This window comes from Falco punctatus (assembly GCF_963210335.1).
Source record: "Falco punctatus genome assembly, chromosome: 2".
Lineage (NCBI taxonomy): Eukaryota > Metazoa > Chordata > Aves > Falconiformes > Falconidae > Falco > Falco punctatus.
This window is the reverse complement of record NC_137581.1, coordinates 57,616,721-57,641,055: the sequence shown is the minus strand read 5'-3', so window position 1 is coordinate 57,641,055 and position 24,335 is coordinate 57,616,721. Positions and strand designations below refer to the sequence as shown.

General features: G+C 40.5%; 1 protein-coding gene across 1 annotated transcript in view; it reads right to left on the bottom strand.

Moving 5' to 3' along the window:
* The window catches only part of TM9SF2 (transmembrane 9 superfamily member 2), a 30,731-nt gene extending 6,977 nt beyond the window's left edge, over nt 1-23,754 (bottom strand). The window contains exons 1-13 of the mRNA XM_080376277.1: nt 23,490-23,754; nt 19,992-20,059; nt 18,867-18,960; nt 18,007-18,134; nt 10,593-10,722; nt 8,895-9,019; nt 7,900-8,011; nt 5,274-5,353; nt 5,072-5,180; nt 4,816-4,948; nt 4,460-4,579; nt 2,243-2,300; nt 1,434-1,593 (exon numbers count right to left, since the gene is read on the bottom strand). Of these exons, the coding sequence (XP_080232403.1) occupies nt 1,434-1,593; nt 2,243-2,300; nt 4,460-4,579; nt 4,816-4,948; nt 5,072-5,180; nt 5,274-5,353; nt 7,900-8,011; nt 8,895-9,019; nt 10,593-10,722; nt 18,007-18,134; nt 18,867-18,960; nt 19,992-20,059; nt 23,490-23,618 (1,446 nt within the window). The 5' untranslated portion in view covers nt 23,619-23,754. The remainder of the gene's footprint in view (nt 1-1,433; nt 1,594-2,242; nt 2,301-4,459; nt 4,580-4,815; nt 4,949-5,071; nt 5,181-5,273; nt 5,354-7,899; nt 8,012-8,894; nt 9,020-10,592; nt 10,723-18,006; nt 18,135-18,866; nt 18,961-19,991; nt 20,060-23,489) is intronic.
* Between the last annotated feature and the right edge of the window lie 581 nt (nt 23,755-24,335).

The window sequence follows — 24,335 nt, the reverse complement described above, 5'->3', positions numbered from 1 at the left end:
TTTTGAAATGACTAATAGCAAAAGTCTTTGTTTTTGCATTTTGTTTTGAGCATGTGCATACCCAGCTACTACTACATCTGCTTTTGCTACCAGCCTAGCCACCAACATTTGTTAGGCAAACAAGCTAAAACACAGTTCTTACTGAAAACATACCAGCAGATATTTTGGACTTCCCTTTTTATGATTACCTATCTGTGATCTGTTACAGAGCCTGAGCTGATTTCTCACTTTTCTGCTGTGGGGTAGTGATGGTGCAGCCTCTTGCTTTCCCCTCCTAAAAATCCCTGTACGTTGTTTTTCAGGATTTACTCCAAGAATTACATTAAGGGAAACTTACAAACTGAGAGGATTCAATCTAGCAATTAAATTCTAATTTAAGATGCGTGCACAGATCAGCATGGTGGGAGAAAAAAATCTAAGGCAGATAAATGCATACTTAGCCACCTCTCCCCTTTCGTAAAGATTACATGAAGAACATCAATAGACACTTGCTAGGTACTTGCTTTCTGATTTGATTTGAATGTATTTGTGACACCTGTCATGTTGCCTTATAGTTTATCAAATCCTCCTTTCTTAAAGGTACAATGCAGGGGGGTTACTGAAATTTCAACATGGTTATCAGAAAAAAACCATAGAATTCTGCTTAAGAAAAACAGAGTAACTACAATCGACTTAAAAAGTGCCTTCTAAGATACTTAAATGTTCTCTGAAGGTATTCCATGAGAGCTACAGAGAGCTTGAACTCTGGCTTCCTATAGAGGAAAACCACAGAAATATATGAACTTTGAGATCTTTGTGTTTGTGGGCCACAATAAACCACTTTTAAGCAAAAAGAGAAGCACCGATTTCATTATTTAAGAATGTTTGGTCACCAGTGTCAGAAAGAGCCATCATATAAATAAACTGATCAGTTTCAGAGTAAATCCCAATTAATGTCTGCCAAGCAGGAATAACCATTTACAGAACACTTATGCAAACAGATGTCACAAGAACTCTAGCAATTTGATCAGAAAATATCCTCAGTGTAGAAGGCAGACAGTAACAAAAAACATGGGGGAAAACCAGAAATGCGTAAGTTGCTTTCCCTTATGCTTGGCTGGGTCAACTAATCTTTTAGTAATGGAAAAGATGCTAACTAAAAAAGAAAACCCACACCCAAATCACTGCTTTATCTGGAGCAGTCACTCAATTAAATACAATGATAACCCTCATCATTGCAGAGAACTATCACCAACAACAACCAACTGAATATCAAAGTCTTGGAATCCCAAGATCAGGTATCTCATGCAGATCTAAAGTAACAAAACGGAACTGGAGCTGACAATGCTTAGGTGCTACCTCAGTCATAGTCTATACAGTGAAGAATATATATGTGTGTGTGTGTATATATATGTATACATACACTTACAACACAGTTTCTCAAAAACACTTACGTTTTTCTTAAAACCAAAATAGGCACCAATAAACGTCAGTGGTACAGATATGCAAAACCAGAGTGCCAAAATAGCAACCAAAGTACCAAACGGAATAGCTGCTGAAGAGCCTTCTCCCCAGAGAATGAGGTTCATGATAAAAAAATCTGCAAATACAATTCTGAAAAATACGTAACACACTTAAAACACAGAAATACTCCTTAATATTTAACAATGTTAACAAAACAATAGCACTGTATTAAGATCTTAGCGTAAATCTCCGTTAAAACCAAATAACACACACAAAATATCAAAATGCAAGAGGTCAGACAGGCAATTCTTTGTTAATCTGGTGGCACTGAAGTTCAGCAGGAGCTGACGTTCCAACTAAGCAATTTCAAATATATGCTTGTCTTAACTACACTTCAGGGTAAGACTGCTTGCTGTGATTAAGTAGAAAAATTTATCATAGTGGTTATACAGTGTATGACACTATGTAAGACCAACTACAGTGTGGTCAGGGAAACAGCCTAGAGAGTAAAAGCAAGCAATGAAAAAGTGTGCCTGTCGAAAACTTAGTATTATCATAATGCTCTTTCTTAATCAACTTCTTCATGTTGTGAGAGTAAACAAATGCTTACTGAAAAAAAATATCTAAGGACAATATGCCATTAACATATTCATCTTTGTCGAAAGTGCTGTGATATTCTTGTAGCTTCTGGAATAAAGGGACAATGTAATAACATTTACTTGTATAGCTGAAACTTATTAGCTATGCATGTCAGAGAAGCAATTTAATTCTTTTAATCATGGCAATATTCTCAACTTACCCAGGACAAAGGAATGATGTCAGCAGGACATTTGTTTTCCACTTCTCACCTCCAAATGCTGTATTAAAACATTTGACAGTCATCAAAACATTCATTAATCTTACAACTATTAATTTTCCAGTCCATTTAGCCCTTATACTTAGCTCGCAAATACTCAAATAACGTGTTATCATGCCAAGTTTAACACAGTAAACCAAATCCTCAGTAATAAAATTGAACATACTGCTTAATCACAGAGCTTCAAAGCAAAGCAAAGCCTCAGACCAAGGTCAAGAAAAGTATATAACTAAAACTGGGTCTCTGACCACTCTTTCTGCTAAAAGGGGGAAGCAGATTTGCAGTACTTTTCAGTCTTTAAAGAACAGTTTAAATCTGGAGTGATTAAGAAGTTTAAGCTTTCCAGCATTTGACTGCAGGTGTCAGTAGGAAAAAAATACATAAATATGTGAAAAGCTATCTTAACAGTTTTCTTGAAATAATTCTTGCCTATGATTCCTACAAGAAAGTCAGGACTAACATGCTTACAGGAAGTAGTGATGTTCTCTTAAGTCTTAACAGCGTTAAGCAGTGGCGATACCTTTATTAAGATAGCTTTATTAAGAAAATCTTTATGAATTTGCACTATGCTTATAAAAATTCTAGTCAGCATACTTTCAAATGAAAATATCCTGCTGGAATTCAGTGAAGCTGACAATTTCATCAGAGCACTGCCATAATGACATGCTTCTTTACTTCAAGAGTCAGAAGTGATTATGGTTAGAGTGATTTTAATTAAGTTTCTATTTCTTCATAAAATCTTGGTAGAACATAGCACTGGTTATTATGATTAACCATTTAATTTCAACTCAGGTTTCACTTTTTAAATGCTATGTTAAAAAAAAAAAAAAAGACCCACTCCTTTTAAAACTGGATATCCATCTGATTTGCATTGTGGTTTATGTCCCACATTATTTGTATACTATAAGGAGAAACATTCACGTTTACATGCTCTATGCAATGTATGGACCACCTTGTGCTATAACAAGAATATCTCTGCACCAGTCACTCACTGTCTTTGTAGTTAAACACAATATTCAAGTATCAACTGAATTATTCCCATTAAGTGTAATTATTATTAACTACCTCTCCACCAAAGACACAGGATTCAATTTACCATCAAGACAATTCAAAATATCCTTCAAAACACGTAATATTCACGTAATATAAAGAGTACTTCTGTCCTCAGTTATGCTCTTAGTCTAAAAGTCTCTTTCCATTTAAGTCTAATTGGCTCAAGGATTAGGAAAAAGAATAGTTCACTATCATGTCACTACCATTGTGGAAAATTCCTTACAAAATACAAACCCTCTTTCCCCAGTGGTTCTCCACACATGAAAATTACAAAATGGTTAGAATAAAGAACTCCAATGGCTACTGCCAGGCTGAAGTTCAGAAATAAATTCCTTCTCTAGTCCCTTATGTTCAGAACTAAAATAGTCTGAAGGATCCAGTTCACTCAGTCATAGAGTCTTTTACCTTTAGTAAGGTAATTAAAACAAGCTGTACTTCACCTTAAAGTAAACCAGAGGGTACAGCAGCAGTTCGAGGTTGGTAGGCAGGCCTTGAAACATTAGCTAGCTGGGATTAGTGAAGGAAAACAGTATCAACCAACTACTGTCAGGTGCCCAAACACCACTGAGTTGATTTCTGCAACTACAGAACACCTAATAATCCTTCCCCCTGTGCCCCTGTCACAGTCTGATAAGTACCACTCTCCCAGGGATCTAGGAACTAGCTAAAAAGAGGCAACAAATCTCAGGCGTGCAAGAACAGAGGTTCTTGACTGGGGGAGAAGAGAATAAAATGAAATAAAATAAAAAGTTACCAAGCAACACTGATAGTTAAAACTAAATGCAAGTTAACATTGTGCCCCAACACTGTAGGAAACAGAAGTACAAAACTGTCTGATGTAATGAGCTTAGTACTAGTAAAATGGAATTTGGTTCCCAGTTCCATAAATACGTAGTAGCAAGAGCAAATCAAGGTCTTCAGGCATGAACATCAAACCTAATGTAACTATGTCAGTGTTCTATGTGTTTTCTGTTGTTAAGGTATGTACATTTCTCCAGCTTACCCTAAGGGAAACTACAAACAGTACTGCAAACTAAAAGTCAGTTCTGTGATGATAATTTACTTTAATGAACTTAAGCCTTGTCATTTTAAATAACTTTTACTCACATTTGTAGAATCTGGCAGCAACATAGCCAGCTGGAGTTCCAAGTAGTACCCACAAAACTACAGCACAAGTCATTAGAGCTCCCCGGTTAGCAGGTGACAAAAATCCCAGGCAAGCAAAAACTGAAACAGAAGACACACAATTTTAAAATTAACTAAACATTTGACTTAAAGCCAGTATATCAGTTATCTTAAAATCTATGCATACTAAGTTGCATGTCGACTGTATCAGCTCAGCTGTTTCTAACATTAAGACTTCTTTCTAGACAAAAACCATACCACTATTTTTACTAGTACTATGCAATTAACAGTGAAAAATCATCTGTACTCAACTAACTCCTCTCCACTCCATTACTTACACAGGGTAACAAAAGTCATTATTAAGATCTGTGTGCCAGAGCCTACAAAAACAGACAACAGCATTCCTTTTCTTGGGGGCCTGAAAATATCACCATGAACCAGTTTCCAGCCAAATTCTTCCTGAGCATCTTCCTGTAAAGGAAATACACCTGTTTTAATACAGTAGATTGCCATTTAAATAGCCTGTTACAGAAAAACATTTAGCTGAAAAAATTACATTCCAAATAAATTTTAGGAGGTACATTTTATACTTACAGTGGAATCCATCTGATTGTATCTTGCGATGTCTTTATGCAGTGTCCTCAACATAATCATAGCTACCATTCCAGACAGAAAGAGGACAATCACCAAGGAGTTCATAATACTGAATTAAAAAAAAATAATTACAAAAATCATCATTCAAATTGCAGTATATACAATTCAGTAAAGTACACTTGAAGACAAACTTTCTTCTCACCTAAACCACTGAATATGAGTGTGAGGCATGGATTCCAAAATATAATCCCATCTTGATGCCCACCTTATATTTTTTTCTTCCTGAAAGATTAAATACATCAGTTTCAGATACAGTCAGTATCCAACTTGTACATTTACAAGTGGATGTTCATGCAAAGCAATCGTAAGTCTCATGACAAATTGGAAATTTCATGTTGCATGCCTTAAAGAGAATAGTCTAGTAATGGCTACCTAGAACTAACCTAAGATTTGACCACACAATCTAAGCCAAAGTATTTTCTGAATAGTATTGAGCATCCATGTCTTAAAGCATAAAGGCCTATCAAATTAATTCAATTGTGCTTCCTCCCTTCAAGAATTACATAATTCATCTGGAATTCAAATAAAGAGCAGAATAATAAAAGAACATGCATTCCTTAGCATAAGGCAACACACAGATGCTGAGAAACTAAACTCTGCTATATAGTCTCCAGCATTATATTCTACTTTCTAGATAGTACTCTGTGCAAATTATCCTTTGCTTTCATATAACATCATTTCAGTACCAACTACCAATCCAGTTACGTGCAGTTTATACTGCAGAACAGATGGGGAAACAATACTACAGAACTTACACTGTTTGTAGAGGGGAACAAATAATTCCTTCAGGCATTTCAACAGATTATACTTACTCAGACTGAACATTCAAAACTTCAAAAAACTTTTCTTTGTTTTATTTTGCAGAGTAAACATGAAAAAAAGAATAAACAGTGCTGATCAACCTGAAGATTGCTATTAAACCATAAACGCTAGTAACAATAAAAATGGCTAGGTGTCTTTCTGACAGGATTTTATTTCCGTAATTTATAACATACCAGAGCAAGAGTTCTCTCCAGTAAAGCCAGGTTTTGAAAATATAAAACCCAGCAAGTTAAAAAATTTAGCCAAGATAATGTATCTAGTTCACTGAGACAATAAAACTAGGTCTCAAAGCAAGCAATCAGTATCAATGGTTCTAGGACAGAATCGCATTTTTCCCCATACCTACACTGCCTTTTTTCTTGTCTTCCTGAGATTACTTGATCCGCCAACCTGATGGAATTTCAGAAGATGACCTTCAAGTGATGCAACACTGTGCACGGGACACTAACACACACAGAGCTGGGCACGTAATTGTTTTTGTAAGAGAAACACTCTAATAGCATGAAGCTAAGGTCATTCTTAATTACTAATTTCTCACAGGTTTCCAGAAGTACTTGCTTTTCAGATTACACATTAATTTCAGCATCGTAACTGATATAATTTCTCAAAATAGAATTATTATGTCATCCATAATATAACCCCTTCTGAATATTTTTCTTATCCCATTTATTGTATTTTGAACTTTATGATGTAATCCAATACGTTACTAGAGCAAAGAATCATCATGGTAATTCTACAAACACTGCTATATCAGCTTATAAGAAATAAGAGGCGTTCATGCATGGGATACTGTGGCAATATAATGATATTTTAAGACCAGCGTGTTACTGCATACTTCTTACAACAGTGGTGGCGGATCCTGCACCCGAACTCAATGCTACCCTCCAATTAACTTTAAAGATCAACTATTTAGTCTCCATTTTGCCACAGTTGAACTGAATCTTACAGGCAGGCTACAAGTCCAGAATTAAGAAAGATATATGAAGAGCCTTGATATAACAACAGCCTATCATTTTGAAAGACACCATTGATCTTGCAATCAGAACAAGAAAAAGGTTAAACAAAAACAAAAAATTGCCTTATTGCTATTTTTTAATCTATTAATTGCCAAGATTTTAATTAAAGTCTGTAAATACAAGGAAAGAAAAAAGGAGTAGATTCCTTCATGTCCAGAAGAATCATGGAATTACTGATGTTGAAAATGTGAAAATATGAAAATATGAATTGCTGTGTGTGAACTATCCCTCCAATACATACACAAGTTGTCAAGAAATCCAATCAGTTATAAACTGCACTTTTTAGCGAGTCACTTGCATTTTGAGGTCTTAGACTAATAGGGAAACAGTTTGGGAAAGAGGGGGAAATGTTGGGAAACAATTTGTACAACAAACTCAATTCAAAAATAAAGAAACCTTTCTTGCTAGTCACCAGAATGAGACATCCTCAAGCATCACTGCTCCCTGCAGTTGCTCAATATACTGCTCCTCTGTTTTTAAATAGAGAACAGAGGAACAAAAGAATACCAGCTTCCTACCCTTTTACTGATTTCCATGGAAGGAAGATCTTGGAGGGGAGACAACTTTTGCAGCAGGAGAGCAAAAAATGATCAGCTTCAACCTACCTACAACAGTCATTTGACGAAACACACAATTTCTCAGACTTAAAGAGCTTGGATAAAAAATAATCTACCAGAAAGCCCAGGTAAACACAGAAAATGTGATTCTTTTTAAAAAAACACATATGCATTTCACATTCAGTGTGTGCTGGGTGGTATACAAACCTGTAAAGTGTGTGGTTAAATCCCAAGCCATCTTTGACATTCCAGTTCAAATAACATTTTAAAACCACAAATTTAGTATTCCGAGATAAATTTTGTCCATCTTTGTAATTCAGAGTATTAATGCATGATTTTAAGAGGTAACTACCACAGAAAGCTTAGTACTCACTTGAAAAGAAACTGAGTATGTGTAAGCAATTTTGACTTCTCCATTAGCCTTATTACTTATATCCATAGGTATTCCTGAGCAATCAGGGTTGTCTGGATGAGTATGCTTATAACTGCGGGAAGAAAAAACACAGAATGAAAGCAGCTTCACTGACAACACCTTTGAGAAAAAATGCATTCATCTGGCAAAAGCATCGATTTCCTCCAGGATTCTTCCCTTAAATTGCTTAAATTTGCTTAAATTGCAAAAATAGTTCTTAATGCCTCATAAAATTCAGAACTCATAAGGAACTTCTTGATACTTGAACTTCTTAAAAGTTGTCTCTTCTAAACAGAAAACTATAGAGAGCACAGTCTCAAAAACAGAGCACCAAAAATTAAAGAAGTGTGAGTACTGCTGAGAACATCGAAAACACTTGAGAAGTTACAACAGAATTACTAATTTCTGCCAGAAAAAAATACTTTCATTGTGATGCTGGACCAACAATGCAACAAGCTCAGCTATACCAAGAATACAAAAGAAAGGAAAGACAAGATGCTAAGAAATAACAAAACAGTCATCAGTTGTGCAAAAGCCACATAGACACCAGAACAATTGACAAATATATTTGTGAATTCATTCAGTTTGAATCCTCATTGCTGAAAACATCAAATGTTGCACTCCGATTACTCCTGCATCAGGCACTGGCAGCCTATTCTGTCACAAAACAAAATGCTCCCCAGTAGGGAAATGAGGGCTGCTTCACAGAACACACACCACTTCCAGGTTTTAGTTTATCTTTTTTTGGCCCAAATAGGAAATAGTGCACAAAGTCCTATCAAATCCAGAACAAAATTATGTTAGACTGTCCTACATTACACTGTATCAATTGACAGGAAAGCTAATCTACTAGTCATGTATCTAAAAACATTTTTGACTAGCAACAGGTCCCCAGATCAAAGCAAGTATCTTGGGATGGACCACTGTTTGATGACAAGTTACTTATGAGTACCAACCTTTTTGGTTCAAGTTTAGCAGCAACTAGTCTTGCTCCCAGAGCTTCATTTTCCACAACATGGTAATATATTTTTATGTCAACATGGTTGAAGATATAAAAAGTATCTTTTTCATGAAATTCTGACTGCAATGATAAAAGATGATGTTAAACAATCAAAAAGGACATCATAAAAGCCTTAGACAGAAGCTTACATAACAGAATTTTAGACTGCATACAGTTTTTCTGTCAAGAAGTTCTCCTACAAAAATAAAGCAGAATTCTGAGAATACAAGGACAGTAACATGCTTCCCTGTATTAAGACGACAAATTAGACAAGTTAACATTAAGAACTACTATAACTGAAAAGTAGAAAAAGTATTTCAATATAAAACATATTTATAAATTTAAATATAATTATTATGTCAGTAACTGAAGATGTTCTATTTTATTTAATTGAAGTAGCAAACTGAATGGATAACTATGCGACAACTTTCATATCAGAAGGGTATTCAAAAGCATCAGCTATTTTAAAATGTGTGTATTTTTCATAGATTAAACAGAACCTTCCAAGACAAACAATGCAAATAATTGCTCTCTGTGATAGCACCGCCTTGACATTTGAAACCAAAGATGCACAAGAATGAACTGCAAGCAGCAGCCAAGAACGCTGAATATAAATCTCAGGTGAAGGGAAACATCAGCTTGGAATTTAGTCAGTTAAGGAGGCTGTTAAATCACAAGCATTATGTCTACCGAATTGAACTTCTTCACAGTTCTATCCCCACCCCTTTCTACAAAGCACCCTAATTAGAGAATAGTTATGTAGATGTTATATAGATGAAGTGCTCTTCTACAGTCCTTCAATTACTCCAAAGGTTATTTTCCTCTTATTAAAAGCAAGTATTTTAAAAAGATTAAAAGAATATTGCCAGATTACATATCTGATCATAAATGCATCCATTCATATGGAGCCTCTGAAACCAATTAATTATGGAGGCATGGAAATAAAATTGAAAACGGCAGAAACTGTTGGTTTGGTAAGATCCATTAAGTAAAACCAACTCATCTGATAAAACCAAAAACCTGTTCCAGGTTCTCAGTGACCTCTCCACGGAGTTTTGTGGTAATCTAGACACCCTGGACTTTCTATTGTATTCTTATTTCCATAATGCTTACAGTGCATTCATCTGGACCTCCACCCATTAATCCAGCAGATCTGTCTCTCACAGTTTTGTTCACTCAGAAATCTTATATTCTGCCTTCTTCCATCAGCCCACACAGTTTCAGGGAAAGCAATCCTTCTGGAAGTATTAATTTCCATGCAGTGGTACATATATATCTATGAAAACCTGCTTCCATGAAAACACCTTTATCCCACAAAAATGTAAAGTCCAAGCCTTCAAATGTTTAGGAAACGAAGGATGACATGGGTTTTTTTTTCTCCTTCATCCTTTAAACGTATTAATGTCATGCATGTTCACCTCCTCTGTCTTTCAGAGCCCTTCTGTATTATGCAACAGAAGGAACCAAAGTTCTTAGGCTTAGGTGAGGCTTACAAATTGTGGTACTTGCAGAGATAACAAAACATCTAGTTTTAGGCAACAAGAGTTCTTAAGATAGTGAGAACTCACCATAGAAACATGACATAGGAGAAATGCCAGTCTTTAAATTAGTAGAAAGGGGGTTTTAAAAAATAATAATAATTGCATAAACATACATTAATAACACAGGCATCTTTTGGACGGCCATCTTCTGTAATGTAACAGCCAATGGGAAAACCAGGATTGCAGAACCTCTGACCATCTTCAACATCATAACACCAGGTCACAGGCATGTTGTCCACAATCCTGTAAGTGGCATAGTGACATTCCACAATCTTTCAAAATACACAGTATAATGGAAACAAAACCAGATTAATATTAATCTAACTTTGCTACATTCATTACTGGAAGCTTTAACTACAAGAATACTTCTTTTAAATCTTAACCCATGAAATTACACTGATTGCCAATCCAATTTCCAGATGAGATAAAAGCATGCAGCTCTTCAACTGAAACTTTATCTTTTTTTACGAAAAAAATATTTTAAAAATCAATCTATTTCTTTAGAAGGTGCCTTGGAAGTAGGAGGCTTACTCTGTGACCACCAAAACATTCTATTCACTGGACTAGTTTCTGAAGTCCCCTTATAGCCCAATACATAAAACTCCCACTCCAAAGTCCTAACAACTTCATTATATTGTCTTTTAAAATGGCCAAAATCATCCACTAAACCAGCTAAAATGAACTTGATAATTTCAAGTTTAAGACAAAACACACACAAAAAAATACGTCTACACACATATTAATTCTCCAGCTTCCTCATTGATTTTCCATTGCAAAATACATTTTTCATGGCACTTTAACCTAAAGTGCAAGGAGTTTTTTGTTCTTTTTTTGGTTTGGTTTGGGTTTTGGTGGGGGTTTTTTGCTATTTAAGTGAATTCCTGACCACTGACCTCAGCTGTAGTTCCCTGAGAGTATGCAGTATTTTAACTAGATGGTTTACATGAGTAAAAAATTGTAAGCCACACACAGCTGGGAAAGCAATCACTTTCAAACCTCCCTCCATTGTCTACCTGCTGCTTTTATTTTATTGCCTCCCAAGATTTATATTCATATTAGCCATAAATCCTGAGCCCAGCAGGTTTATAGTTCAGTTTCAATGAAAAATTTCTGGAGGAATCCCACAACTCCATGAGCTGCAGAAAATTATAAGACAGTAAGACAAGTATCCAACATGATACAAACAGTAGAAATGTCAAAACCAAACCCATACTTACAAACATAGAGAAAAACACCCAAAATAGCACCCTGTCCCTCTGTAAGAGGAACTACTAAAAAAACCCACACCCGTTCCTTTATGGTATAAAATGTTTTAACTAGCTAAAACATAAATCCCAAAAGAAGTAATTCAACAAATATTTAAAATTCAGCAGCTGCCTTTAGGGCAACACTAATTGCTTTAAGGCATGTTTTTAAAGGTCTATTAATAAACTTCACACATGAAGACATGAGACAAGTGCCACTTCTTGAAAAAAGAAATCCCACTGAAAGTTAACAACATACAGTTTTTGTAAAACTTACCAAGCTACTGAATATCCTTTACAATTACATGTCTCATCATTATAACCACTAGGCTATTAATGTTAACAGATACCTGATAATACCTCATTAGGAACTTTTGAATCCCTAATTAAGCACAGGAATTATGACTCCAGACAACAAACCCAAAGCATTATTTAGTCTGTTGTGTATTGTAACAGTCTCTAAAGTAGCACTATTTCTTAAAGCACACCAACAGATAGGGCTAAAAAGAGCTGCTGCACTTGATGCCTTTGTTCACACAACATGAAGAGATCTGCATCACCCCTACCATTAGCTATCAGTCAGAAGTAGCAACGTTCTTAGCTCATACTGATACAGTGGAAGAGGTGAAGACAGGCCCTCCAAAACCACAGTTTCCAGGTTCTCAGGAGACTCCAAAGACTATCACAGTCACAGGCAGCATCAATGTCAACCAAATCCTATTCGCTTCACCATGTTGCTATGAGGTCCAATTGAGTTGCTAGTTAGGAGCTATTCCAGATGCGGATTCATTACACTTTGACCATATTGTATAAGGCCAATTGTATGAGGTTCAACTAGAAGTGCCGGGTCCTGCGCTTGGGTCACACCAGCCCCACACAGCACTACAGACTTGGGGCAGAGCAGCTGGAAAGCTGCCTGGTAGGAAAGGACCTGGGGGTGCTGGCTGACAGCCGGCTGAACATGAGCCAGCAGTGTGCCCAGGTGGCCAAGATGGCCAGCAGCATCCTGGCTTGTGTCAGAAACAGTGTGGCCAGCAGGGCCAGGGCAGTGATTGTCCCCCTGCACTCAGCACTGGTGGGGCCGCACCTCGAATCCTGTGTTCAGGTTTGGGCCCCTCAGTGCAAGAGGGACACTGAGGTGCTGGAGCGTGTCCAGAGACGGGCAACGGAGCTGGTGAAGGGTCTGGGGCACAAGTCTTGTGAGGAGTGGCTGAGGAACTGGGGTTGTTTAGCCTGGAGAAAAGGAGGCTGAGGGGAGACCTTACCACTCTCTACCACTACCTGAAAGGAGGTCATGACAAGATGGGTATCAGCCTCTTCTCCCAGGTATAACAAGCAATAGGAGAAGAAACAGACTCAAGTTGCACCAAGGCAGGTTTAGATTGCATATTAGGAAAAAATTCTGCACCAAAAGGGTTGCCAAGCATTGGAACAGGCTGCCCAGGGAAGTGGTTGAGACACTGTCCCTGGAAGTATTTAAAAGAAGTGTAGATGTGGCACTTAGGGACATGGTTAGTGGTGGACTTGACAGTGTTAGGTTATGTTTCTATTTGGTTTGTGTGTCAAGGTTTTGGTAGTGGGGGTGGCTTCTGTGAGAAGCTGCTAGAAGCTTCCACTATGTCCAACAGAACCAATACCAGCCAGCTCCAACACGGACCTGCTGCTGGCCAAGGGTGAGCCCATCAGCAACAGTGGTAGCACCTCTGGGCTAATATATTTCAGAAGGGAAGCAGGAGTGGGGTGGGGAGCGAGGAAGTGGTGCAATGGCAACTTCAGCCAGAGAGAGGAGTGAAAATATTTGCGAGAAACAACACTGCAGATACCCAGGTCAGGGAAGAAGGAGGGAGAAGAGATGCTCCAGGTATCAAAGCAGAGATTCCCCTGCAGCCCACGGAGGTTCACAGTGGAGCAGATACAGGCTGTGGAAGACCCCACACCAGTGGAGATGGATGCCCAAAGAAGGCTGTGATCCTGTGGGAAGCCCACGTGGGAGCAGGCTCCTGGCAGGACCTGTGGGCCCTGTGCAGAGAGGAGCCCACGCTGGAGCAGGTTTGCTGGCAGGGCTTGTGACCCTGCGGAGGACCCATGCTGGAACAGTCCGTTCCTGAAGAGCTGCACCCTGTGGAAGGGAGCCATGCTGGAGCAGTTCTTGAAGAATGTCAGCCTGAATGGCAGACCTCAGAAAGCTATGATCAATGGCACAGAGTCCATCTGGAGCCTGTAGCCAGGGGTGTTCCCCAGGGGTCACTGCTGGGTCCAGTCCTGTTCAACATACTCATCAGTGACCTGGATGAAGGGACAGAGTGTGCCCTCAGCAAGTCTGCTGATGGTACAGAGCTGGGAGCAGCGGCTGATACCCCAGAAGGCTGCACTGCCGTTCAGCGAGACCTGGACAGGCTGGAGGGCTGGGCAGAGAGGAACCCAATGAAGTTCCACAAAGGCCAGTGTAAGGTCCTGCCCGTGGGGAAGAACAACCCCGCACACCAGTACAGGCTGGGGGCTGACCTGCTGGAAGGCAGCTCTGTGGAGACAGACCCGGGAGTTCTGGTGGACAGCAAGTTGCCCCTGGGCCAGCAGTGTGCCCTGGTGGCCCAGCAGGCCAGTGGGTTCCTGGGGTGCATTGGGAAGAGCGTGGCCAGTGGGTTGAGGGAGGTGATCCTCTGCCCTAGTGAGACTGCATCTGGAGTACTGTGTGCCATTCTGGGCTCCCCAGTTCAAGAGAGACAGGGAACTGCTGGAAAGAGTCCAACAGAGGGCTACAAAGATGGTGAGGGGCCTAGAGCCACCTCCCTTATGAGGAAAGGCTGAGAGAGCTGGGCCTGTTTAGCCCGGAGAAGAGAAGAAGAGGGCATCTTACCAATTTCTACAAATATCTTAAGGGTCAGTGTCAGGACAATGGGGCCAGGCTCTTTTCGGTGGTGCCCAGTGCCAGGACAAGGGGCAATGGGCACAAACTGAAACACAGGAAGTTACATCTGAATATGAGGAAAAACCTCTTTACCTCAAGGATGACACAGCACTGGAACAGGCTGCCCAGAGAGGTTGTGGAGTCTCCTTCTCCGAAGGTACTCAAAACCCACCTGGACATGATCCTATGCAACCTGCTCTAGGTGACCCTGCTTCTTTTAGTGGGGCTGGACTAGATGATCTCCAGAGGTCCCTTCCAAGCCCAACCATTCTGTGATTCTGTGGGAAGTTCTCACGTTGAAGAAGTTCATGGACAACTGTCTCCCATGGAAGGGACCCCATGCTGGAGCAGGGAAAGAGCATGAGAAGTCCTCCTCCTGAGAAGGAAGGAGTGGCAGAGACAATATGTAATAAACTGACCGCAACCCCCATTTCGCATCCCGCTGTGCCACTGTGAAGGGAGGACGTAAAGGAAACAGGGAGTGAAGTTGAGCCCAGGAAGAAGGGAGGTATGGCGAGAAGGTGTTTTAAGATTTGATTTTATTTCTCATTACCCTACTGTGATTTGATTCATAATAAATTAAACCAGTTTCCCAAGTAGAATCTGTTTTGCCCACGATGGTAATTGCTGAGCAATCTCTCCCTGTCCTTATCTCGACCCATGAACCTTTCATTGTATGTTCTCTCCCCTGTCCAGCTGAGGAAGGGAGTGATAGAGTGGCTTTGGTGGTCACCTGGTGTAGAGCCAGGGTCAGCCCATCACACAGTTGGGCTTGGTGACCCTAAAGGTATTTTTCAACCTAAATGATTCTATGATTCCATATTTGGAATTTTACCTCCATAATATATGCTAGAGATACCTCTTGCTTTCGTTAGTATTTTAATTTCATTATCAAAACCAGGTAAAGCATTAATCTATTGCAAATGAGTTTGGCTGGAGTTAAGGCTTTCCCTTGCATCTTCTGCAGCAAAGACATACTGAGCTGCCTTCAAGCAGCAATGCTGGAACAAATTGATGGTTTAAGACGCAAATCATTTTTCACAGTTAATCTTCAAATTTAAAATGACTTGAAGAGATTATACATGTGGGCAAATATGCTATACAAAGGTGTTCTTATATGTCTCCCAAGAACATCTGGTTATGAACATTGTCAGCCAAGATACCAGTATGGCTGTTGAGTCCAATTCAGTATGTCAATCCCTAATCTTACTAAGTGGCTTTTAAAACCTTAAAAGTACTTTGCACCATCTGTGTTCCCCAGGAATTTTATGATAAATTGAAGCTGGATAATAAACCTCTACTAAATCCTCACTTATGCTACCTTGCTGATCCCTGTACAACATACCCCTGGACCACACATCATTCATCACAAAATCCAGCCACTTCCATTTTGTGAAGCTGTGGCTGAGAAGGATTATCATTACCAGACAGACATAAACAGGGGTTCTTCACGCCACTAGTTCTAAAGTTTTAGGGCAGTGGGCGTAGCAAAAAAATTAAATGTAGAAGTGCTATTAAAAGAACTAAGAATATATATATATAGTACCCTAAATTTAAAGGTAAGTTTTCACACTGAAACACAGAACTACATCTAACTAAAATCTGAACAGTCCTGTCAAAGTCATACCAGCTAAAAAATATATTTAAATACACTAAACACATTTGTAATACAGTTTAAATCTAAGGGGGTGGGGGTGTGGAAACAGTCTAAAGTACTTGTCTGTGTGATTAGTTTTACACAGGTCTGTTTCAGTTTCTGTCAGCTTAAGTTTCAAGTTTTCCTAAAAAAACTTAATTTCTTTGAAAGAGTGACAGGATTATACCCTTGGGAAACTATTTTTCATCTATACACTAAAACATACACAAACTTTTAAAGCTGAAGCTTTATGCCAGACCAACATGCATCAGTGAAATGCAAAGTGGTGTAAATATTATAAATATATGCAGTATTTAATAGGAATATAACCAAATCCAGCATAGTTGAAGCTCTACTTATTTCAGCATTAGGTATATACACTTTGAATCCCTGCAAATGTAGCTGTACCTTTCAGGGCTTCTTTATTACTTCCTGGTTCACCTATGTGAACATATGGCTATTGCCTGTGAATCCTTCTGACCTGATCTGTCAGCTTCCAACTACACCAATTTTCAAGAGGTTCCCAGAAAGATTTACATCAGCAAGCCATAGTTTATCCCTGAAAAGGGATACCCCACATCAGTTCCCAAGAACTGTAGAAAATGCACTCATTGCCTTTCCAGCACAGGTAGCCATTTCAAAACCAAAGAAATGGAATGTGGCATGACAGAAAAACATTTAATGACAGTGGCAACATTTGATATTTCAACTGCATTTTTACTAACATACCCAGAAAGTTTTAATCTAACTAGACGAAGAACAAAATGTTTGTTTCTGTGAAACAGGGAACACATATTTAGAACCATATGGGCAACACTGGTTAATCATGCTCATGTATTACTTGCAAAGACACACCACAGGAACTCTGACAACCTCATCCCAAAGTTGTTCCTTCCACCCAAAGGCTGCTTTAGCACAGCATACCAACATACAAAAGCACTATACGAACACTGATAGCGTGGCTGGGTATTTTCAGTGTCAAGATGGAGCCTGCTCAAAACATTTTCCAGCTCTCGGATGTCGGTGCAGAGCATGGTGACAATCCTAACGGAAAATCAGCATGAGATTCAGCCGACACTTCAGCCCTGCCCCACCCTTAGTGCCCACTGGAAGAGGACCTCAACGAACAAACAGAAACAGAGCCCCAGCACGCTCCAAGATGACTCAGATGGTTATACAAGGACTCAGGAAAGGACCAAGTATTTATGAGTTTCTCAAAATTATTTCATTGATTAATTTTCACTAACCACCTTTCACTTCCATATTCTATAAGAGAAACAAACTTTGCATAAAACTTTTGGAACCATTGATCCAATCTCTTGGACACTGCGTTTGAAGGGGAATGCAAAGGCTCTCGAGGAAAACAAAGACAACACAGTAACAGAATGAAGGTCCCTTAAGACTTTCCTCAAGCTAGGGCAGGATTAACTTGTACATTTACAGATGCAAAGAAATAGCAGTATTTTACAGTAAGCATGGAGGCAGCATAAAAAACACACAAGGCCTTGTGTTTGAAAACAGACTGATTTTCATTATACCAGGTGCTTATCCTTCAAGTGAAAGAATTTTTTTATGAAGAAAAACAATATAACATGTCTTGCAAGAACAGAAGGGGAATAGATTCAGTGCAAATACCTAGTGTTCAATCTGTATTACTTTGCAAACACAAAATGATAACCTAAATTTAATTAACACCAAAATACTAGGCTAACTATTTATGAATTTTGATATCAACTTACCAATGATGTTGATAATTCAGTAGCATACTTTTTTTCAAAAAGTCTAATTTCTGTTTATCTTCTGGCTTTGTGGTATCATATGTTTTTGTACAAACAGATTTACATGTCTCCTTCTTGTTGAATGTGAACTAAGAAAAATGAAAGACATATGAGCAAAAAACTTCTAACAAACTTTGTGTCATTTCAGCATTTAACAAGTTTCTCCCATGCATTTATAATTGCCTGTACTATTATAATAAAACCACCTAACAAATTACGAAGACTACATATATTAACCCTCCAGAGGAGGTTTTTACATCAGTGTGTGCGCTATAAAACCCTCCTGTGCTCACTGTAGGAGCCCTACACTAAGAGCTCCCCGTTACTGGTAGAAACTGTTTTCTGCAACAATTTAACAGGCAAGTCATTTGACCTCACAGCAGCAATGCTGTCCCAGGCAGATTCAATTGATAACTTTCTCTCCTACTACATGTAGGACAGAAGGCAAGAGCTTCAGTCACCAGAAGACAAGCTGGCTAACACCATTTCTAATTCTTCCATTTTACAGCTGTGGTGCTTTCAGATCTGGTTCCAATAAATAATACTCAATTCTCTCTAATAAAGGGACAGCTGAGGAGCAATCAGGTTTTGGCAGGTTCCAAAGAGAGAAGATAACCTCCAGGGCACTTGAGGCTACAGCTTCATGATGCAAAGTGCACAGTTACAATTAGATTAAATTGACAGACTTCTATTATGTGGAATTTCAGATTTTGAACCTCTTTGGAGGCAAAGCCCTTGTGAAGAGGATCTTCAAGGTTCTCATCTCCTTTGGTTACATTTGAACGTATGTATTACCGAATACCCCTTGTCAGAGAACAAACCCTGTAAGGAGATGGTTCTATCCTCTCTCCAAACAATACTTGGCCAAGGTTTTCAGAGGGACGCTTCTTCCCTTCTGCTTGACAAAAATCAAACCTGAATTAGAGAAAGATACAAAAGTTAATAAAATATTCTCAGCTGCAAATATTAGACCTCAAACCGTGCTCCCAAATCAACACCTTCACCACAAGTAAAGGAACTATACAGCTTTCCTTCTAGACAACAGTTTCTTCCCTGAACCTGCAAAGTGTGAAAATCACAGTCCCATTTTGAAACAAACAAAACAAAACCAATAATCAAACCTCTTAATCAGCTATTTCAGAGCTCAATTTATATGAAACGTAGCATAATAATTTCCTTAAATAATTAGAATTTTCCTGTTTGAACAGGGATTTTAGCCAAGAATTAAACTTTCATAAGAGTTTCATGATGGCTCTGAGAGAAAAGCATGCAGGCCAGATTCTCGGGCAGGGGGAATAATAAAAGCAAAAAAAAAAAGCCAAACCAAAAAAACCCACACACATTTTTCCAGCCTAATTTCAAGTATATCACGTCTGTATGCATTAAAGTGTAGACATAACTAGTGCTTAACCTCTCCAAGGTTAACAGTCAAATTATTCCTTGAAGTAACAACTTTACCTAAAGGTACTAGGCACTGATACATTTTGTGCACTCCTATGCTGTGTACTAAGAAAACATTTAACACCTCATTAAGATAATTGATGGGAAGTTCACACCTCATTACCACTTTAACTCATCTGGCTATAGGCAACTAAAGACAGTAGTAATACTTTGATCTATAAAGTGACAACTAATGCAGAAGAGTAAGTATTATATATACACAATCATTTTAACCTGCTAAAGCAGTGATTCGACCTACATGAGGGCCTAAAAATCCAGGCACTACTTCTACAGTATGAGCAAAGACGACTGAGAAGTAAGCAATGTATGCATCTATCTGCTCATTGAAAATTCTGTATCTGCAAACTTATGTCAGCAAAATGGATAGATATTCCTCACTGGCATACTACTGTAGCAAGATCTAGATAATAGTTTTCAGGTAAGTTAAATTCACCTTTTTGGAAGAACTGACAACTACAATGACATAAACAGTATAATACACTTACGCAGTATATTCGTAGGGAAGGACAGACTCTACAGAGTCAAGCCTGTTCACAAACAGCTCGATTCCAGACTGAAAGAGTGGAGATAATCAGCAGTTATATTAAAGCACTTCTTCAATTCCAACAGATATATTTGAACAGATTTGTGTGAATAAGATAAAGGAAAGCTGAAAATGTAAGATTCGTGTAATTATGTCTTGAAATGTAGAATCTATGTGTAATGAACTGTATCTCCTGAGAGCCTAAGTAAAACACTACCTAATCATCACAAAAACAGTGACACGACAAAACAAACCACTTTAAGGCTAACAAAACCATTCAAACTACAAGATAGCAAGGAATCATGCACAAGAATTACCACAGCTGCCAGTGTTTTAATGTACCGTACAGCTGTATTACTCATCACCACAACTTTGTGTAATAGAAGTCTTAAAAGAACATGAAAAATATAATTAAGCTGCTCCACAATTTTATCTATGTAGCAACTGAAAACTGAACTATGAGGATTTAAACAACGTATTCAGACTGATACACTATTTTAAATTTGAACAGAAGCTCTTTCCAAAGAGAAGGTAAGGATATCCATATTCACCTTCTTATAAAAGTTTTTCGATAACTCTAGCAACTCTTGCATAAGAGCCTGAAATTCAGTCTGCTGTGGTTTCATACTAGTTTGGTCTATACACATTAGTTATTGACAGGGTAACCTGCTGCTACAAAAAGGAAGAGGTGTCTCACTGTTCCTTCTTAGTCTCAGAATCCTTTCCCTTATTCTAGTCCCACAGTCCCAGTACACTCCAACTGTTTAACTTACGCTGTTTTTGGCAGTTACCTGCTTGCACAGTAAATCAATTCAACTGGCTAAAACAGTAAAAGACTTACCCCACAAATTTTTAAAGAGCACTTTTTAGCAGCATGGCAAGTTGAACCGTGTTACTGTGCAATCAGACAAGAGCTGGAGACAGGAAGAGGAAGGTGAGTGCTTTCAGGAACCAGCAAGCCACCTATTTTTTGAACTCTTTCAACAGCAAGCCACCTATTTTCTCACCAAGAAATTAGACCACCTCAGTTGGTCACAGAACCATGGCCTCAGATTAGCTTTTTTTCATTGGAAGGGCAGATTTAACCGAATGCTCCAATTTTGCAAGCAAAGTATAAGCATTACTGTAGATCAGCATCTTTAATACACAGTTTCCCATACAACAGCATGATCCCTTTGGAGTCATCAGTAATTTTTTTAAACTGAGTAAGGATGCTGAATGTTCAGGCAAGAGTTACCATTTCAGTCTGCACAGATCACATCTCATTTCTGATGATACTCCAACCAGAAACAGGAAAAGCAGCCAAACTGACTTTGCCCAAGCAGATTAGCAAACAGCTTGGAGGAAGGGGGAAAGTCACGAGTCTCACCATTCTTGTACTGTTAGCTATGTGCCCACGTGTCCACTAACAACATCCAATGTTGCCAATATAGGACAGAAGATCCACAGAGATTGTAATAGATAAAAGGTACCGTTTAGTGGAACTAAATCCTCAAGGCAGAGGAAAGCCCAATATTATTACTGACATCATAATCAACAGTGACAACAGTAAGAAATCCATGAGAATATGTAAAAAATTGTTATCCAGTAAGCTTAGTTTTACCCACTTATGTAAATATTATGATATAGCAATTATCTGATCACATATTGTCTCTCCTCATGAGGGACCAGACTACATTCAGTTGCAGACTACATTGAGAAAACGAGATATGAAGAGTGATTTAGACTTCTCCATGTGGCTAAGTCTCACTTACTACATAAATTTGCTGGCACGAGGCAGAGAAATATAAGAGGTGGCTAATTTAAAAAAAGATATTTTTGCAGTAATACACCTGTCAAGGTTATCCTGTAACGTTCAGCTAGCCACTGGTGGTAGATTTACGTTACCTAAGCACTTCACAATTACAAAATAATGAGACGAATGTTTTGTACACATTATATGAGGAAAAAAAAATAGAGACATCTGAGAAAGATCACCCCAGAAGTGCCTCAAGTTGGTTACAAAAGACAGTGTGCAATGGTTTACCTGACTTAAAAAAAAATAAAAAAAAAATCCTTCTGCCACAATCCTAGCTTATAGCGGGAATAATTAAACACAGCCATGTTCTTCAGGGATGTTGTGAAAAACTACAAACTGCAGCTTGTCTTAGCCTGTATCTGAAGCAAAATAATCCTTAAGAGGGTAGTACAGCACTGCAACAGGTCACCCAGGGAGGTGATGGACGCTTCAGTGCTTGGATGTTTTCAAGGCTTGCTGAAACAAAGGTAGAGCTGAGCTGATCTAGTGTTGGCAACCGTCATGCTTCGTGACCTCCTGAGGTCACTTCCAAACACCATTTCTATGATCCTATAAAAAAAATGTCCACTGAATGTTTTTACTACTACTACAACAGAAGCGGCATGGAAACAAGAGTGAAAAAATCCACAGCTATGTATTAGGAGCAAGACTTGGCTGGTCTGAATGGACCAATACACTTAAAGAAGGGAAAAGACACTTCTAGCAACTATGCATCTGTTATATGATTGGCTTATTACCCACTCTACTGGTTCATGACAGCAAACGGATAAGGTGCAAGGTATTTGCCAAAAGCATACAGTCTAAATAGACTTATTCTGAAGAATCATGGACCAGTGTCTCGTGTAACATGGATTATAGAGGTATTATAATAATATAGTAACATAGAGAGATTATAAAGTGTGGGATAGCCACTTTCAGCAGCAGCAGAGCAACGGGCCTTAAAAGCGACTGGTCTTGAACTTTCTCATTCAAGTCTCAAAGCACACTTTGGTGTAATTTCCACCACAGTAGCTGCAAACAACCTCTAAAGTTCACACAATGGAGCAAAGACTATTGTAAGTACAGACCTCCGACCTGACAACATCCTTACAAACAAGTACTTTGGTTACGTGAACGTTGCTTACCACTTACGTGGGCACAAAAATAAGTTTAAGCTTCACTTGAGACTCTGGGGCCTAGAAGCCCCTACACTTCAGATTCCTACAGCCGGGAAAGCGTCACTGCACGCCTGCCTTGGTCTTATACCTGCTTGCAGCCACCGGCTGCTGCCTCCTGCCAACAGTCGCACCCAGCCCCAGCCCGACCTGTCGCTGCCAGCCCTCCCGCTGCCTTCCCACACGCACTCAAACGGGCCCGAGAGACCAGCGGCCGGAGCCGCCTCTTCCCGCAACGCCACCGTCACCCACAGCCCCGACCCTGACGATCGCAGGGGGAACACACGCGTCCCTGTCGCAACAGGCCCTGGGCCGCCTGGCACGTTACAACCAGGCAGCTGCAAACCCTCCAGGAACCCCCCCAGCCCACGCACAGCCCCCCGGCAGGAGGGCTCCAGCCAGGCCGCGCCCCAGCCCGACTGCAGGGGCGCGGGCGGCGCCCGGGCCTCCCCCCTTCCCTTCCCTTCCCCTCCCCTCGGTGCGGCAGGCCCCAGCCCCCCGGGCCCACCTTGCACTCGGGCTTCTCCTTGCCGGCCTCGCAGAAGTTGACGGGCGCCAGGCCCGGCAGGTAGAAGGCGGCGGCGGGGAGCGCAACCGCCGCCAGCGCCGCGGCGATGAGGAGCGGCCGCAGGGCCATGGCGGGGCGGCGGGGGGCGCGGCGGGGGCGCGCGGCGGAGGGCGGCGGGGGGAGGGTCCCTGGACGCCTCTGGCGCGCGCCCGCGGCGGCAACGGTCGCGGCTTCGCCTCCCCCCGCCCTGACGGCCGCCACTTCCGGCTTCTCGCGCGCGCGACACGTCACCCCGCGCGGACCGCCTGACGAGCGGGGAGGGGGCGGGGGCGGGGCTGGCGCGCGCGCCGAGCCCGGGCCGGGCAGTGCGCGTTCCCTTCCGGGGGAGCGCCCCGCCTGCCCCGGTCGCCACGGCAGCGCGGCACCCTCCGGCGGCAGCGGCGCGGCAGGCGGCAGCCACCGCGGCCGGCCCGGCCCTCCCTTCCCCTCCCCAGCGGCCCCGGTCCTCCCCGGGAGCGCGAGGGGCCGCCCCGGAACGGCGGGGGAATGCCCACGGGCCCAGCGGCCGTTCGGGACTCCCGCCTGGGCGGTCCCAGTGACACCTGGCCCCGCTCCCGGTCAGGCAGCGGTGGCTTTCGCGGCTGTTCAGCGGTCTTTGCTCCTTTGAAGATATAGTTGGCCTTTCTAATTCGCAAGAGTTCCACTACGGTTTTTAAACTGAACTTGGAGCGAGACCTGCCGACGGCTGAGTGGAGCCAGGGAGGAGACGGACAGGTGTCGGCTGTGGTGGACATCCATTACAGCTCGGCGTTCGGAACAGCCTGGATCCGCGTTCCCTCGGTGGCA